General features: G+C 38.2%; 1 protein-coding gene across 1 annotated transcript in view; it reads right to left on the bottom strand.

Moving 5' to 3' along the window:
• The window catches only part of Pou2f1 (POU class 2 homeobox 1), a 147,227-nt gene that overhangs the window by 17,062 nt on the left and 111,408 nt on the right, over positions 1 to 18,757 (bottom strand). The window contains 8 exon segments of the mRNA XM_038348962.1: positions 5,554 to 5,659; positions 7,871 to 7,893; positions 7,896 to 8,049; positions 9,212 to 9,357; positions 10,509 to 10,530; positions 10,532 to 10,578; positions 10,581 to 10,616; positions 10,619 to 10,649. Coding sequence (XP_038204890.1) covers positions 5,554 to 5,659; positions 7,871 to 7,893; positions 7,896 to 8,049; positions 9,212 to 9,357; positions 10,509 to 10,530; positions 10,532 to 10,578; positions 10,581 to 10,616; positions 10,619 to 10,649 — 565 coding nt within the window.

Raw genomic sequence — 18,757 nt, 5'->3', positions numbered from 1 at the left:
ATCACACAACAATAGGACAATGCGAATAAGGGCAGTTTAAGTTCTCCCCTTACTAAACTGGCTGTTACAATGTTAATGGTGAAACAAATTAAAAGATCAGGAGAATAAATGTCCTCAGCAGAAGCTGTTAGTCTTTGGCCATTTAAGTATGCTTTTTGCTGCAGATTTTGAGTAGCTGCTCTTGATCTGTAGAAGCAGCTTCTTCTGTTTCAGGTCAAAGAGCTTTTATCATGAATGGGTTTGGATTTATTAAATACCTTTTATTCAACTATCCAGGATTTATCTTAATTCAATTTCTATTTTTCAATATGTTAATTGTTGTTCAGATACTAAACTATGTATTCTTGGGGTAAATTCCCCAGTCATGATGAATAATCTTTTTTATGTTGTCAGTTTTGATCTGCAAAGATATTCTTTTCCTTTCTCCTTTCCTTTCCTCTCTCACTACTGGGGATTGAACTCAGGAACAATTCTCAGCTTCATTTGCAAAGATTTAGCTGAGAATTTAAAATATTTTCATGAGGGCTATGAGTCTGTATTTTTTCCTTATGTATTTATCTAGCTTATATATCAGAGCACTGTTTGCCTTGTTCAAAATAGCTTTCTCTTCTTTATATTTCAAAAGTATCTGATTAAACAAGAAATTAATAAGAAAAAGTTCCACAGAACACTAAAATCATCAGGGGTTGGGCTTTTATAGGTGAAATTTTTAATTAATTATTGCTCAACTGTTTTGGTCTATTGACAATCTGTTAGTTCCTAAGTTATATGTCATTTCAATCTACGTGCTCTTTGTTTAGAGAGAAGTTGTCCCAAGAACTCCAGTTTGCCACATTATACAGCAGTTCTACCCAAAGAACTAAAAATACATGCTCACACACAAACCTGAATATGAAATTCACAGCAGTAGTACTATAAAATAGCTAAAACCTGCTACTACTTCAATGCTATTGACTCATAAATAGCAAACAAAATGCTGCACATCCACAAAATGGAATACCATTTAGCCCTGAAAGGGACGTACTTATATATTTTACAATAATGATAAAGTTAGAAAACACGCTAAATGAAAGAAGTCTGACACACTGAAAGGGCCACTTACTTATATGAATTCATTTCTATAAATGCTCAAAGTAGGCGATACAATAAGACAGAGTAGAAGGATAATGCCTGGAAAAGGGGAGGACTAATAATTTACGGACTTATTCTTTGGAGTGATGGAATTATTCGAATATTAGGTAATTATAACAGTTCCACATGTTTTCAGTATATCAAAACCCACTGAACACTTAAAATTATATACTAAAAAATGTGAGCTATAAGCTGAACATGTGTCTTTAATACTAACTATTTGGGAGGCTAAAATAGGATTGAGGTCAAGGATAGCCCCATCTCAAAACACAACAAAACAAAACAAAATCACGAACTATATCCTAATTATAACATTTTCATTATGTTTTTTGTTTGCTTGTTTCTGAGGCAGGTTCTCTCTATGTAGCCCTAGCTGTCCTGAATCTCATTATGTAAACCAGACTGGTTTTGAAATTAGATATCCACCTTTCTCTGCTCCTGAGTGCTTGGATTAAATGTGGGACACCACACTGTTCTATTCTGGTTCTTTTAGTTAACTGATATTGATAATATTGTTTTCTTTTTTCTTGATTTCTTCTTTGGCATAAACTTCCAGTTTAATTTCCAAATATTTGAGGATACCACAAATATTTGTTGTTGATTTCTAAAAGGACAATATATTTTATATGATTTTAATTCTTTAAATTCACAGGGTCTTGGCCATATGTTAATTTCCAAACATCTGAGAAGTTTTTTTTTCCTGTTGATTTCTATAAAGACAACATAGCAGGGTGTGGTGACACACCTTTAATCTCAGCATCCATGAGGCAGAGGCAGGTGGATTTCTGCGAGTTTAAGGCAACCCAAATCTATATATTGAGTTCCATGTCAGCTGGGGTTAAAAACAAACCTTTAAAAACAAACAAACAAACAAACAAACAAACAAACAACTCCCCCAAAATGGCTAGAGATGGTTCAGTGCTTAAGAGCACTGGCTGCTCTTCCAGGAGCCAAGTTCAATTCTCAGCACCCACAGTGATAGCTCACAAATGTCTGTGACTCCAGTCCAGAGGCTCTGACTGCCTCACATAGACATACAGGTAGACAAAACACAAATGCACATAAATTAAAATACAGACACAGACGCACACTCTGTGATTTTAACCCTTTAATTTACTGAGTGTGTTTCCTGGTTCAAAGTGTCCTGAAAGAAGGATGTCCCAGGTAAACTTGAAAAGGTAGTTTTTACACAGGCATGATAGTTAGGTCAAGTTGGTTGATAATTTTAAAAGTACTGCATATCTTTGATAATATTTTGACATAGTTCAAATTAATCATTACAAGTGGAGTATTGTTGAACTATTCATTTCTCCTTTTAATTCTGTTCATTTTTTCTACCTGTATCTTGGACCTCCATTGCAAAGTAACTAATTCAAATTGCTATTATCTTTCTGAGAAATACATTTGTGTCATTATGAAACATTTTAGAAAGATAACTGGAGACAGAACACTCATAGGTGAGTGTAGCTTTGTGGTACTTCTTTCTGTAGTGCTATCTTATATCCACTCTAGAAATGTTTGCCAGAACTGTTTGTGTGCTAAGCACATGAAAAAGTGAAGACAAATACATCATTTAACAAGTAGCCATTGGTGGTGGAGCATACCCTTAATCCCAGCACTTGGGAGGCAGAGGCAGGGGGATTTCTTTGAGTTTGGGGCCAGCCTGGTCTACAAGAGCTAGTTCCAGGGCAGGCGCCAAAGCTACAAAGAAACGCTTTCTGGAAAAAAAAAGTCTATTATTATAAAGTGGTAGACAGAGAAAATATTTTCCCATATTTCTTAAATCCCATTCCAAAATGCAGTAAAGAGGGCTGGAGAGATGGCTCAGAGGTTAAGAGCCTGCTCTTCCAAAGGTCCTGAGTTCAATTTCCAGCAACCACATGGTGGCTCACAACCATCTGTCATGAGGTCTGGTGCCCTCTTCTGGCCTGCAGGCATACACACAGACAGAATATTGTATACATAATAAATAAATAAATATTAAAAAAAAAAAAAACAAAAACAAAATGCAGTAAAGAAACATACAGAGTCATGAGATTTCCGGGGATGGGAAAAAGGACAAAATGGGTAGTGGTAGAGAAACCAATCATAGGACAGCTACTGAAGGAGAAGGTTATGACTGAGGTGGGAATTAAATCCATTTGTTGGAGCTCCAAAAGAAGTACAGACTCAGAGTTGCCATAGACCAAGGAAGGAGTAGGAGAATGGAGAAGAAACTATTATGGAACTGTTCACATACTAGCTCTGGTAGTGGGCTTGCCCATCTCTCTTCAGATCTTGCATATGAGCTGAGCTAATATTACCAACTACTCAAATAAAAGAAAGAAATCCAACTGAGAAATTGAGGATTCAAGTGCAGGTAACAAGCAAACAAAGCACCTGCTTTGGTGAAGTGTTAGTGCACTGGGGAGTAATCTCCTCTGAGATAGGCCTCTACTGTAGAGAAGAAGTTCTTTAAGCTCAGGAAGTAAACAACACAAAGCTTCTAGAAGTCCCTGAAAATGACCAGATACACTAGCCCCCTCCCCCCCCTCAGCAAGAATATAAAAGAAACTGTGGAGAGACACTCAGCCAAGCCACCTAAAAGAGACAGAGAAATAAGCTGAGCAGCTTAGAGAGGACACACTGCAACCTGTCAAACTCTGCAGGCTGTGTACTGCAGTCCACATTCCCAGCTTTTGTGAGTTGTCCCATACTTTAGGTGATGCAGCTGACTCTGAGTCATTTATGCTCCTCTAACTACCCTCTCACCCATATTCCTGTAAGAAACACCAACTTGGACTTCTGTGGTACCCTTACTCTGGTCTACCATTTGTTTACAATCTGAGGTGGACAGATGTTTGTTCATGTCTTCCCAGGAATAGTGTCACATAAGTTTTTAAAAACTGTATATGCCTACTTTATGAGGCTTAACACTCAAGAGTTCAAAAAGGCCTATTTATATTACATAAAAACCTACCATTTTCTAATGGCTTAGAAACACAGTATGAAGTCATCTACTGAATTTTTATGGCATGGTAAATTCACATAACTGAAGAGACATTATGAACCTAAAACATAAATTTATAAAGAAGTCTTTAATTCCAGATTAAGTTAAATTTGTTCATGAAATATCATAAAGCAATCTAATAGCTTACTAGCATATAATAAATAATTAGCATAGCTTATGTATTATAAAAAATTTGATGACAATCCTGAATCATTTTAAATGCTTTGGGAAAGGTTTTGTTCAGAGGAAGCCAAAGGAAAATATTTATTCATTTTATTATGAATATATCAGGCAATAAGCTGGGCATCAGAAAGAGCACAGCACTTAGTTCTTTAGAAGTAAACACAAAGGCACCAGGTTGATGGTACACATCTTTAAACACAGCACTAGGGAGGCAGAGGCAGGCAGATCTCTGTGAGTTCGAGGCCAGTTAGGTCTACGGAGCTGATTTCAAGACAACCAGGCCTAAACAGAGGAAATCTGTCTTGAACCCTCCCTCCCCAAAGAAGTACAAAGGCTATTGGGAAAGACAGATTTGTCAAAATAGATTAAATAATGAGCAAATGACAACTTTTAACTTCCTGGAGAAGGAGAAGATAAAGAATACTTCCAAGAGAAACTGATACATAAGTCAGAGTAGCTTATCAAGATCACACCAAGAACTGAGCACTATGATGGGTATTTCAACAGGCAGGAAATAATTACAATAATATGGAGTTTGCCCATGTTTTGGGTGGGGTGGGCAAAGGTCTAGTATATAAGTACTCAATACAAATGATGATTTTATACTTTTTTTAAATGTAAAAAACCATAAGTACTGAAGATTTGCGAAGAAAGGAATCAACTGAATAAAGGATGTTTTAAAAAGTAAGTTTGAAAACCATGTAGATGGATTAACAGAAGAAAAGACAATTTTAAACGTTTTCCTTTTGTAGCTGGTCCAATGGTGCACACCTTTAATCCCAGCACTCAGGAGGTAGAAGCAGGTGATTTCTGAGTTCGACAGCCAGGGGCTGGTCTTAAAATAACACTATGCCAAGCTCAAGTTACACACACACACACACACACACACACAGAGCATATGTGTTTGAATGTATGTTGAAATGTGTATGTGGAGGCCTGAAATGGATGTTTAGTGTCCTCCTTGGTTGTTCTCTATTTACCAAGACAGGTTCTCTTACTGAATCAGGAACATCTGGCTAGCCTAGCTACCAGCTTTTTCTGGGGAAATCCCTTTCTGTTTCCCCAGCACTGGGATTAGGGATGGGTTGCTAAGCCCACTTGACTTTCAAGTGTGCACTTTGTATCTGGACTCTAGTTTTCATGATCATGCTCACTGAGCAATCTCCCTAGACCCCTAGAAATAGATTTTTTAAAAAAGCAATTCATAACTTAAGTAGCACCTTCATGATTTTGGCAGGCCTTCTGCTTACCTGTAAGAGAGAGATTAGTCACTGCAGCGCTGGTTAAGGGAAGGACAGGGTTGACTGTGAGGGTAGTTGCTGTACTGTTTGTCACAAGGCTTGGAGTGGTTGCCACCTAGAGGTCAGATAAGAAGAAAAAAATGCATGTTAACATAAGCAGAACTGAAATGGGCCTTAAATTTGAATAACGTTGAGTCAGACAGACTATATATAAATCAGCCAGAAATAGTATAACTGTCAAAATTACCTAAACAAGAGAACTATTTGATAGCATCAGTGCTTATATTGTTTTTACTTTTGATTTTGTGGCTGCATGATTGATTGTCTTGTTTTTACTCTTAACTAAATGGTAGAGAATGTGAAGCAGACTCTTTCTATTTTTCCAGACAGAGCTTCTCTGTGTAGCTCTTGCTATCTCAGAACTCACTCTGTAGACCAGGATGGCCTTGAACCCCAAGATCTTTCTTCCTCTGCCTCCTAAGTGCATGGGCCACCACTGACCTGCCTTTTTTTAAAAAAAAAAAAAAAAAAAAAAAAAAAAAAAGAAAAACAATCTTATGGTGAGGTATAGTGGTGCACACCTTTAATCCCAGCACTCCAGATTTCTGAGTTCCAGATAATCATACACCTAAGAATACATAGATAGCACAACTTGGCCCTGATGGCTTTAAAGAAAAAGTGACACAAGTTGTGTGTGTGTTTGGAGCTGAAGGAGTTAGGGGAGGGAAAACAGAATCAAAATATACTGAAATTTTCAAAGAAAATTTTTTTTCAAAGAAAGAATAAAAATGAGGTTTGTGTATATAACCAATGCTCAGCTCTAGTGAAGCAGATTTTCTTTTGGTTTTTTGACACAGGTTCTCTGTGTAGGCCTGGCTGTCCTGCAATTCAGAGATCCACCTGCCTCTGCCTCTGAGTTTTGGGATTAAAGGTGTGCACCATCTCTGCTCGGCTGTGAAGCAGATTTTAAAACACCTTAGCATTTCCTTTTGAAATATTATGATAAACATCCTATGATTTTGTAAGACACCATCTTCTTCCTATGGTAGCTAAGCCTAAAAACAAAAGTCACACAAAACTGTTAGCTAATGACTATGATTTTTGTAACTAATATATCATATTTATGATTAAAACTTTACCATTTAATAACCCACAAATTTCACTTAATAAATAATTTTTATTTTTATTTTTAAAAATCTTGGAGTCAGGCATGGTGCCACATCGCCTTTAATTCAAGCACCTGGGGAGCAGAGGCAGGCAGATCCGTGTTGAGTTTCAAATCAGCCAAGGATACACAGAGAAACCATGTCTCAAAAACCTAAGGGAGGAGGGCAGTAGCATAAAATAACATTAAAATAAGAGCAGATTAACAAAAACAAAAGGAACAAAAATGCAGACTTAACAATCTGTCCATCAATTGAAGCCTGTCTGGCATCATCTGGCAGTGATCTATAATTATCCTAAAAGGAAGAAAAAGTGAATGAGGGAGTCCTATGACCACGACATGTCTCTTTCATCTAGGAATAACGTTCTAATGTGAATGAAGAAGTGATTCAATAAGGTTCTATATGAAATGCTGACTTACTGTCTGAGAGTGAAGATTTGAGATGACTATTCATAACTGGGAATTTGCTGTCACCTAATTATGTAAGTTTACTAAAATGGACTTTGGGACTAAACAGGAAGGAACATAACATTTTTTTCTAGGTAACTAGAAATCAGGAGCAAATCTACCATTATAGTTGCAGTGTAACCTTATTAGCTACAGAAAAAAATTGCAAAGAAACAGAAGAGAATTCAAATTATTTACGTCCAAAAATAAAGGAAACCATTAAGTTCTTGGGTTCACAACGAAAAATTTCATAATTTTGGAAATACTTGAGTAGACATTTTATATATTTATTCAACATGTATGCTACACACACACACACACACTTCCTTAACTGTTATAGTTTGAATGACGGCTCCCATTGGTTCCTATGTTTGAATTCTTGGTCCCCAGCTGGGACTTAGGAAGGATTAGGAGGTGTGACCTTAGTGGAGGTGTGTCACTGGGGTGGACTTTGAGGATTCAAAAGACCATCCCACCACCAGTCTCTCTCTGGTCTCCTACTTGAGGAACAAAACGTGAGCTTTCTGCTGTCCCTATATTCAAACATCAAGGACCCACCCTCTGAAAGTGTAAGTTGAAATTAACTGCTTTATTGTCAAATATGCCATAGTCATTCATGGCATCTTATTGCAGTAACAGAATTCACTTAATAGGCCATTTGTAAGACTACAAATTAGCCCGTGAAAAGTTTGTCTCTTCCACACCCATTCTTACCAGTGAGGTTGGGCTGGGGAAATTGCTTTGATAGGTGAGCTGCTGGTCCCACCACTGCTTGGTGGATTGATTCTTTTTCCTTCTGGCGGCGGTTACAGAAACCAAACGCGAATCACCTCCTTTTCCATGTTGAGCTGTTCAGCAATCAAGGTGATATCTTCCGAGGTAGGCTTTTGATTCTAAGAGGGGGGGAAAAAAGTCCACCTTTTTAGAATTTCAATTTATATATTGTCACACAGGAGATTGAATCCAGGGACAAATACTCTACATCTGAATTATATCTCTAGAAAATCCTTTTTTCTCTTTCTATGTCCCCTCCCCCCCAAAACAGGGTTTCTCTGTGTAGCTTTGGAGCCTGTCCTGGAACTCATTCTGTAGATCAGGCTAACCTTGAGATCTGCCTGCTTCTGTCTCCCTACTAATGGGACTGAAGGCGTGCGCCACTTCTGTTCTTCTCTTCTTTTTCTTTTTTAAAAAAGAGATTTATTATGCGTGTGAGTGTTTTGCCTGTGTCTTCAGAGGCCAGAAGTCAGTGCTAAATTTCCTGGACCTGAAATGGTTGTGAGCTGTTCTGCAGGTGTTAGGAATCAAACCTGGACCTATATAGACCAGGCTGACCTCAAATTTACAAAGATCCACCCAACTCTGTTTTCATTCCTGGCTAAGGTCTATTGATCTTAACATTAATAAAAGAATACAAACTTCCATATTACTAGTAATGTATGCATTTCTCAGTGCTTTTTGCTTACTACCTGCCTTGGACCTCATACTATGCTTCCGAGGCAAGATAAAAAGACAAATTTCCTCAGTGCAGCAATTTAATCTTGAAACAGACTCCAGAATCATTGTTTCCTCAAGTAAACACAGCTCTTTCTTTTTGGTGGAATCCTTTTTTTTTTTCTTAAAGCCAATATCTGTTGAATTAACTTGAACTACATAAAAGAACATTCAAGGTCATCAGTGTTGTGTTCCTAAAATACCATTCCAGACATTAAAGATGCTAAAACTGAGGCAACCAAACCACACGTGTTTCTTCTGGAACAGGTATGGTTTCCTCTGGAGGCCTATGCTCATGAAATTGCTCTGCCTGAGGTACTTTTCTCCCACCTTTTCCAGTCTGTAGGATTAATCCCATGCTGCTCCTACCAAACGCTCACATAGAACCAAGGTCTCTCTTGAGCCCTGCAGTATTCAAGTGTCAGTCTTACAGTATCTCTTACTTCCTCCATATTAAGATGCCTACCAGGGCAGAAGAAGACAGGCTATGCTTTAGTATCTACAGTCCCCCAACAGTAGTACTGGTCACAAACCAGATGCAGATGAAAAGTCAGTCTCACTGACCTCCATGAAACTCTTCTCTAAGGCCACACGGATGTTGGTCTCTATGCTGGTGCGTTTTTTCCTCCTACGATTCAAGCCCTCAGCCCCCAACCCTGGAGAATTCAGGGCACTTGGGCTAGATGCTGTAGAATCAGATGAGAGGTTCTCTGTAAGAGTGAAGAAAATACAGGGAAACACAGCTGAGCTTAAGGATTCACATACAGAATATATATGAATAAAACTGACCAAATATTTAAGGCTTGATGTTAGTGTGACATTTGTAATATAATTCGCACTGAAGCACTGCTCACCACCACCAATTCTGTACTGTCGTTATTAGCACTCTGTCTCAGGATTATCTTTTGTCACCATTCATTTTGTTTGATTCTGAGACTACAAAGGCTCTATTTTTCACTCATATTTCCTTTAGTTCTGTTCTTTTCTTTGTTAATAAGCTTCTGAGGATACAAAGGAAGAAAATTCTTAGAAATCATTGGATATTTAATATTTAATTTCAGAGATGATTCTCAGTTTCTCAACATAATTCAAACATAGTAGGGAGAGAGTACATCTAACTTCTAAGACAAGAGGGTATTGTTTCTTAACAGCTGAATAAGCCAGGGCATGTTACAGTAGATTTCTTTCTACTGCATATAAATTGAGATGGAGCACATCAGTGGTTCTTGCCTATGACTGAAACAACAACAACAACAACCAGCAGCAGCAACAGCACACAACAACAACAGTCAGCTAAACTTCACCCTACTAGCGAGATGTGGGAGTGTCTCAAGTTCTTTTTATCCAAAGGCCTAAATTTTATATCTATCTACAATAGAAACAACATGGTTAGGCATCTTTGTGGTTCTCCTTTTTAGCTCCTGAAGTCTATGATTATGTTGACTCAAAATTCAAAATTTCTGCAAGGATATCTCAACAGAAAATAAATATTCAAGGCCAGAAACCTAACTTTTTCTATGAAAGGTGACCATTTTTAATACAAATTCTTTGGCAATCTATCAAGGAAGGAACAATCTGTCTTCTTCAAGACCATACAACAGAGGCCTTCCTCTATCCCTCATTCTCAAACCCTGTACGTCCATCCCTATACCGACTTAAATACAGAAACATTAAGAGGCTACAATTATTGCTTGTTATTTATGCGGCAATTACTGGAATATTAAGAAGAAATATCTGACTTACATAATCCTAATTTATAAAACATTGTTTTATCAGTAATATAGTAAAGACATCAGTTCACAGAATAATCCCTCCTGTAAATCCCACGGACAGTGAAGAAATGTTTAGTATTGTCACTTACCTGCATCATTTAGCCACTTCTCCTAAAAGTGGCTTTAACTTGCACATGTTCTTAAAGCTGAGGTTCAGGCTTCAAAGCGAGAGATGGTGGTTTGGCTGAAGTCATTCCATATAATTTCCCCATAGCGAGCCCAACATCACCCTGAATAATATTAAACAGAAAAGGGGAGAAAGGAAAAAGAGATTCAGGTCATTAATGTTTCCAACTTGTACTCTGAAAGGCTACTCAATAAACTGTGGTCTAGGAAAAACAAATAGCCATCTCTATTTACCCCATTTTTTTATCAACATTACCCCAAAGCAGAGCCCAGAACTCTAGGGAGATCTCAGCAGGGCCCTGATTACAGAAGTCTTCAATATTACTCAAGGACTTTCTATTTTTAGTCTCTTCTTGTTACCGTATATAATTATAATCACCATACCAAATTCTAAGTCTTCAAAGTTCTGATATACTAATGCCCTCCATTAATACAACCAAAATAATTGAGTATCCTTTTAAATCTGTGTCATTTATAGGGATGGATGTTTAGATAGCCTAGGAAGTTATTCTATTCTTGCAATATTTATCATTTCATTTATTCATTTATGTGTGGACACAAGATTGCCATGGTTGCGTGTGTTGAGGTCAGAGGACAACTTGAGGGGGTTTGCTCTCTCCTTCTTACCATGTAGGTACTGGGGATTGAGCCGAGATCATCAGTCTTAACCAGAATTTCTGAACCAACCCAAAATTTTCATAAAAATCACTTCAAAATTTAGAAATGACCCTTCATTCTTTATAATTATCCTCATAAGTATTATCTGGAAGCTGTAAAAAAAAATCTATTTTCACTAGTTAGATTTCAAAGTTGGCCACAAAACTAGAAATTCTAAAAAGGCCACTTTTGTAGCCATTATAGAGACAGAAATTCACAGTAGAGAGGTTTGACCCATTTAGTTAAACCTTCATAGGCACTGGAAACTTGGTAACCTTACTGAAACAGAACAATGATTCTGAATATATTACAAAAGATGCTTTTCTCCATGAGTCTATCACCTTTGAAATGTACCCAGTGCTTTTCTTCCAGCTTGATCTCTCTTGTTCTAGTTTTAAAAAGATGTACCTCAATAGTTATTTTATAGATAATAGGAGATGCTCATGGAGTTTAAACAGCTCACACAACCATTTCAACTAGATTAGTGACAGCACAGCATTTCTCATTCAAAATATGCAGCTAACTCTATGAGAGACTCAACTCTCAACAGACCTGCAACATTATTTTTAATTAATTTTTTTTAGACTTTTACTTATTCTGTGTGTATGAATGTTTGGCTTTATATATGTATATATAACACATCTGTGCAATGCCTACAGAAGTTAGAAGAAGGCATCACATCTCCTGGAACTGGAGTTTCAGATCACTGTGAGCCATTAAAAAAGAAGCTGGGGAACTGAACTAGGTCCCTCTACAAGAACAGCAAGTGCTCTAAACCAATGAGCAATCTCTCTAGCCCCAATCTGTTGAGCCCCAGAACTGACTTTGAATTTGTGAGCTTCCTGCCCCCAGTTTCTCAAGCGCCAGGATTCTAAGCTTGTGCTATTATGCCCTGGTTTAGGAACATAACTGAGTTGGGATTATCTGAGTTCTTTAATCTCCCAGATCCATATTTTTGAGATCAGATTGTCTATTATATGTGTAGTCAAAGAAAAGATATAATAAAAGCAGTTAAGTGTGGTTTTGTTCATTTTAATTTACTACTACTACTATTTAAATAGAGGTATCATGAAGCCTAGAATGGCCTTTAAATTTGTTATTTAGCTGTACCTGGTTTGAATTCCTGATTCTTACTTACAATGCTATTCATAGATTGCCAAGTGCTAAGCTTATAAGCATGGGCCAAGAGTCTAACTATGAATACCTTTCACTAAGAAATTCAAGACAAATGTGGAACTATAATATAAAACGAAGTATACTGAATATTTAACCTCAAAAGCTATATACACTATTGCCTGCCATTAGTCACTACTTATAAGTGACTGCTTAAATTTAAATTGTAGAAAAGCAAATAAATAAACATTTACCTTCTCAGCATCACTACCCTTTTAAGTACTCAGTAGCCATTAGTGGTGAAGGTACTGGGCAAAAAAAATACAAAGACTTTTCAATGTAGGCTTTGAATAAGTAGAACTGAGTAGATTATTAATCAATTTCCTTCTAATTACAGCAAACTTAAGAGAGCCAAGGTAGAGTGAAGAGGGGCAGAAACACTACTGTTTTCATACAAATGTATCCAAAGATATGGATAGGTGAATTAACCTTCATCTATATATTTATTATTGCCACTCTATTCAGTTGACTGAACCATCAAACAGTGCCTATTACAGGTCAGGGACTCAACTTACACTTTATGAGCCACATATATTTGTGCCTTCATTTTTTTGTTTGACTATAGCTTTCTAGAAATAGGGGTTAAATAAAACATGGAGTTTTTTTGGAGTATGACATTATGGTTAATGAAGAAACTGCCTGGCCCATTTGATTGGTCAGCCCTTAGGTGGGCGGAGAAGACAGAAGAGACTGCTAGGAAGGGAAGGGTTAATCAAGATGTGAGTAAGAGGCTGGAACTAATGGGCCAGGCAGTGTTTAAATGATGCAGTTTGTGTGCTCTTATTTCGGGTTTTAAGCTAGCGGTGGCGAGAGCCAGGCAGGATGAAAAGCAGGCCTGCCTGCAGCTCCACACGACAACATTAAGTGACAAATAAATGTTTCTGACACTTTAGCTGCGTATTTCACTAAATATTTTCAAAAATGCCTATAATATCCTACTTTGAAAACTAACGATTTTGACAAGTAAGCATAAGGAAAATGCTTATTAAAAACCATGTTATTATTTTAAGTTTAAGGAGCAATAACATAAGACTAGGAAGGCTCAGTCAGTGAGTCCTTGCTCCACAAGCATAAACAAATTTATGGTCCTAATCACCTATGGAAAATGCAGATAATGTGCTGTAATCCCAGCACTGGAGATGCAGATATGCAGATGAAGGGGAAGCCTAGCCAAAACCTTGTTTTGTAAGGCGTGTCCCCCCCCTTAGGACTATATTGACTTATAAAATCTTGCGGGCCTGTGGCCCGCCTGCTCTTTGTTTTCCTGTGCTCCTCGCTGGAAACCTTGGATTTGTAAGTTCCCTTTCCTTTCCTTATTAAAACTGAATTATATATATATTAAAGCTTGTCTGGTGAATCAAAACTGCGAACAACCACGCACCTTCATTTGGCGTCCAACTCGGGCATTTGGGAGCCTTTAGCTCCAGTTCCCGCACTGCATGGCAGGGATTCAGCCTTGGGCTCTTGATTGCTTCAGCGCAGTTCCCAGACTAGTCCGTCCCAGCCCCGCTTGTACGGAGCAAAGGACGTGTGCGGGCGACTCAGTCCGAGTTCGCTAACCCCTCAGGCAGCACCAGTCCGGGCTGAGTTCGGCCTGGCCCTGACCTGCCGGAGACTAGCTGTTACTGCCGGCGTCCCAGCATTCGAGCTCCGCTGGTACTGCAGACCCGGTTTGGCCGAGCGGTTACTGCCCTCACCACCTACTGGCAGGGAACGGTCATTACAGGTAAAAGTTATTTTGATTAAAAAAAAAAAATGTCTGACCATAAAAACCGTTGAAAGCTTCTGCAGTCTATTTAATTATACTATGGTAGAAATATTGCAGGATACATATGATATTCCCATAACTTGGATATTTATAGGGCTTGCAATTTTTCTCATAATTTTGGTTTCTCCCTTACATGGTTTGAAATCGAAAAATGATAAAGTCCTTAACAGAATAAAGCCAGGATTCTTAGGGACAGAGAGGTTGAATGCTTAAGAAAGGGCACAACTGTTTTGAGTGACAACTTTAAGTCGGTCGAGGTATTTGCAAAAATAATTCAGACTGACACCAAGAAAGAGTTTGAAGTTCTCAAGGAAGGGAATAGGGCTTTGTCTGATATGACTCTGTCAAATGAGCAAAATTTAGAAAAACTACAGTCTGATATTAAGGAGAGATTCATTGCTGCGGAGGAGAGAACAGCTGATTTGGATCGTAAACTTCAGTCCGTCTGAAACATTATCAGAGAGAATTAAAACTGCTGAATGTGAAAATCGGACTTTGTCTAAAGGATATGACAGATTGGCTGACAGATTGTCAATACAAGAAGGCACAATTCATGCCATGAAAATTCTATCCAAGGATGAGATACTAACTCTACTGGACAAACTACATGTTTTGGAATCCTCCATGAAGGCCTTGGAGCATAATTCTGGACAGGAGATCCAGGCCTTACAGAAGGCAATAGTAAGCAGATTAGAAAAGATTGAGGAAATTATAGACTGTGATGAACAGGAGCAACGGTAGAAAGGCGAAATTTAACTCCGTCAATGAGTAAAACTCTCCGGGATAATTTCCATAAAGTTCTACCTGCCTTTCCAATAATAACGTCAGAAAAGGTGACTGGTTCCAAAAACCCTAAGGTCATCAAGGAATATACATGGGAACCCGTCCGTATGAATGATCTCAAAGAAATTAAACAAGCCATTATGAACTTTGGGGCTACATTCATCCTTTGTTAGAGAGATGCTCAAAACTTGGTCCATAAGCAATAAGGCAACGCCCCATGATTGGGTACAATTAGTATCAGCTGTTCTAGAGAGTGGGTCACAATTAAATTGGAAATGCATGTTCAGACAAGAGGCTAAACTTTTAGAACAGCAGGAAAGAGCAAAGGGAATTGTGATCTCCCTAGATCAAATTCTAGGTGAAGGACTTTTCTCCGATCCTCTGGAACAAGCTAATTATGATGAACACACCTTATCCATATGTACTACAGCAGCCTTAAAGGCTTGGGACAGGGTTCAAGACCCAGGACAGAGACTGGAATCATATATCAGAGTTAAACAGGGTCAGAGAGAACCCTTTAGTGATTTTTTACAAAGGCTAACTAAAGCTGTACAGATAGGGATATCTGACCCAGAAGCAAGACATATAATAATTGAGACTTTGGCTTATGAGAATGCCAATGTGGAGTGTAAAGGATCCTGGGGCCTTTAAAGATGAGATCAGCGCCCTTGGACGAATGGGTCTTACATACAATGAATGTTGAATCATTTGACTATGGCACTGAAGCATGGGTAGAAGAAGCAATTTCTAATGCAAAAAGGAGGCATCAAGTTACCAAATGTAAATTGTGGCAAGGTGGGACATATTAAAAGGAATTGCAGACAACGGATTTTCAGAAATAATAATAATAATAATAACAACAATAATAATAATAATAATAATGCCTCTTCTAGAAATAACAGACGTAGGAGGACTCAGCCTTCAGTATATGTAGGAGATGTGGAAAAGGCAGACACTGGACAAATGAGTGCAGGTCAACAAGAGATAGACAAGGGCAACCGCTTGCCACTGGGAACGCAATGGGGGGTCCCCCTTGCAGGCCCCCATGGCGAATGTGGTCCAGTCATTTCCGGTTACTGCCGAGAACATGCCTCGTCAAGAAAATTAGAAAGCCCCATGCCTGCTGTTAAAAGCAAAAATGGCCTGAAAGAAGAGTTACGTGTATTTTGGCAGACTTTTATAAATGAACAAAGACCAAAGTTAAGAGTGTGTGTAAATGGTGTTTTTATTACTGGCCTACTGGACACAGGTGCGGATGTAAGATCATTACTCCAGAATCTTGGCATCCGTATTTGGCCTCTTCAGGATGTAAATGTCAGGTTCCTGGGAATTGGAACCCTATCTCAAGTAAGGCAGAGCACGAGATGGGTTGAATGCATAGGGTCCAGAAGGACAAATAGAAAATTAAGGCAATAATGTAGCCAATATTGCAGTGAATTTATGGGGCCGTGACCTGTTGCAGCAATGGAATACCCAAATTAACATTCCTGCTGCTTCTAGAGCCTATATCACTGAGGGAAATATTAAAAGATATTACAGAAGGCGGAAACCGGCTGTTCGGGCTGTACAAGAATGCAAAGCAATTGATGGCCCTTCAGAGATACGAACAGCACTGCCTCTAAAATGGTTGACTGAGAAACCAATATGGACAAAGCAATGGCCTTTAGCTGAGGAAAAGTTGCAGGCTTTAGAACAGCTGGTACAAGAGCAATTAGATGCCTCGACATATAGAAGAATCTACCAGCCCTTGGAATTCTCCTGTATTTGTTGTTAAGAAAAAATCTGGTAATGGAGAATGGTGACAGATCTCCAGGGCTATCAATAAGGTTATTCAACCTATGGGCTCTCTGCAATCTGGAATTCCTCTGCCATCTTTATTACCAAAAGGATGGCCTCTCATAGTTATTGATTTTAAAGGATTGTTTCTTCACTATACCTTTACAAGAAAAGACAGAGAAAAGTTTGCCTTCACAGTGCCTACTTATAATAACTCTTAACCTACAAGGAGATACCGTGGACCGTCCTCCCACAGGGCATGTTGAACTCTCCCACCCTGTGGCCAATATTTGTAAATCAACCATTGCAAATAATACGCAAGCAATTTCCCAAGTCTATAATTTATCATTACATGGATGATATTCTGTTATCTGATTCAAACATGGCTACTTTAGAAAGACTGTTTGAAGAAGTAATAATACTTTTACCTAAATGGGGATTGCAGATTGCTCCTGAAAAAATTCAGAGAGGAGATTCTGTAATTATCTAGGTTATAAACAGGTTTGCAAAAATTAAGACACAAAAAGCACAAATTAGGAGAGATCGGTTACGGACTCTCAATGACTTTCAAAGGTTGTTAGGGAGACATTTCCAGCTTACGACCAGCCTGTTGGCATAACACCTGATATGATAATTCACTTTAATAAAACCTTGGATGGTGAAAAAGACTTAAACAGTCCCAGAGAATTAACAGCTGAAGCAGAAAAGGAGCTGAGAATGATTGAGGAGAAATTACAAGAGACACATGTGGACAGGGTGAATCCAGAGCTCAGTTGTATTCTCGAACATATTGCCTTCCAAAATTTCTCCTACAGGAATTTTAATGCAGAGAGATGATATTATCTTAGAATGGATCTTTTTACCACATAAAACCAAGTAAGAAAATAAAAAAACTTATGTGGAAAAAGTCTCTGAATTAATTATAAAAGGCAAATTGAGACTTCGTCAACTAGCAGGCATAGACCCAGCATAAATTATAGTGCCTTTCACTGCTGATGAACTAAAAAAGTTGTGGGAAGATAACGAACCATGGCAAAGAGCTTTGCCCTCATTTTTTGGGAGAAATCAATAACAACTATCCGAAAAGCAAGAGGCTTAACTTTTATAAAGAGAACTTCTTGGATTCTCCTCGAATCATCCGTGATGCTCCGATAACTGGAGCACGTACATTTTATACTGATGCTAATAAATCAGGGAAAGCAGGTTACAAATCAGAAGATTTGAGTAAGGATTGAATCAAGCCCTTATGATTCTGTCCCAGAAAGGCAGAATTATAATGCCATTCTTATGGTGGTAAGGGATTTTAAAGAACCGCTTAATATAGTTACTGATTCACAATATGCAGAAAGAGTAATCTTACATATTGAAACTGCTGAATTATACCTGATGATACAGAACTAACCTCATTGTTTATTCAGTACAAGACATCGATCAGGAACAGGCTTTTGACCCTATGTAATTAACATACATCCAATCCCTACGGGTTTGCCAGGTCCTTCCTCTAGCACAGGTAATGCAGAAAATTGATCATTGTTGATTGGTAGTGTACTTGCAGGGCCTCTGAATTTCATAAAAAACATCATGTCAACTAGCAAGGCTTGAAGAGAAGAGTTGTCTATTACCTGGCAACAAGCTAAGGGAAATTGTAAAGAAATGCCCTACTTGCTCTTTTTATACCACACACCACTGCCTGCAGGGGCTTAGATCCAAAGGGCACTCAAAGGAATGAAATCTGGCAGATGGATGTGTTTCACTTTGCAGAATTTGGCAAATTAAAATATGTACACCACACCATTGACACTTATTCAGGTTTTCAATGGGCAACTGCTTTAAGCTCAGAAAAGCTGACTCAGTAATCACTCATTATTAGAAGTTATGGCCATCATGGGTATACCTACACAAATAAAGACGGATAATGGTCCAGCTTATGTCTCTAGGAAAATGAAACAGTTTTTTGCTTATTACAATATTAAGCATGTTACAGGTATACCATACAATCCTACAGGTCAAGCAGTCATAGAAAGATCAAATAGAACTATAAAGGATATGTTAAAC

The sequence above is a fragment of the Arvicola amphibius genome, chromosome 12 (assembly GCF_903992535.2).
Source record: "Arvicola amphibius chromosome 12, mArvAmp1.2, whole genome shotgun sequence".
Taxonomy (NCBI): domain Eukaryota; kingdom Metazoa; phylum Chordata; class Mammalia; order Rodentia; family Cricetidae; genus Arvicola; species Arvicola amphibius.
Note: the sequence above shows the minus strand (reverse complement) of the source record. Positions and strands in the feature narration are given on the sequence as shown.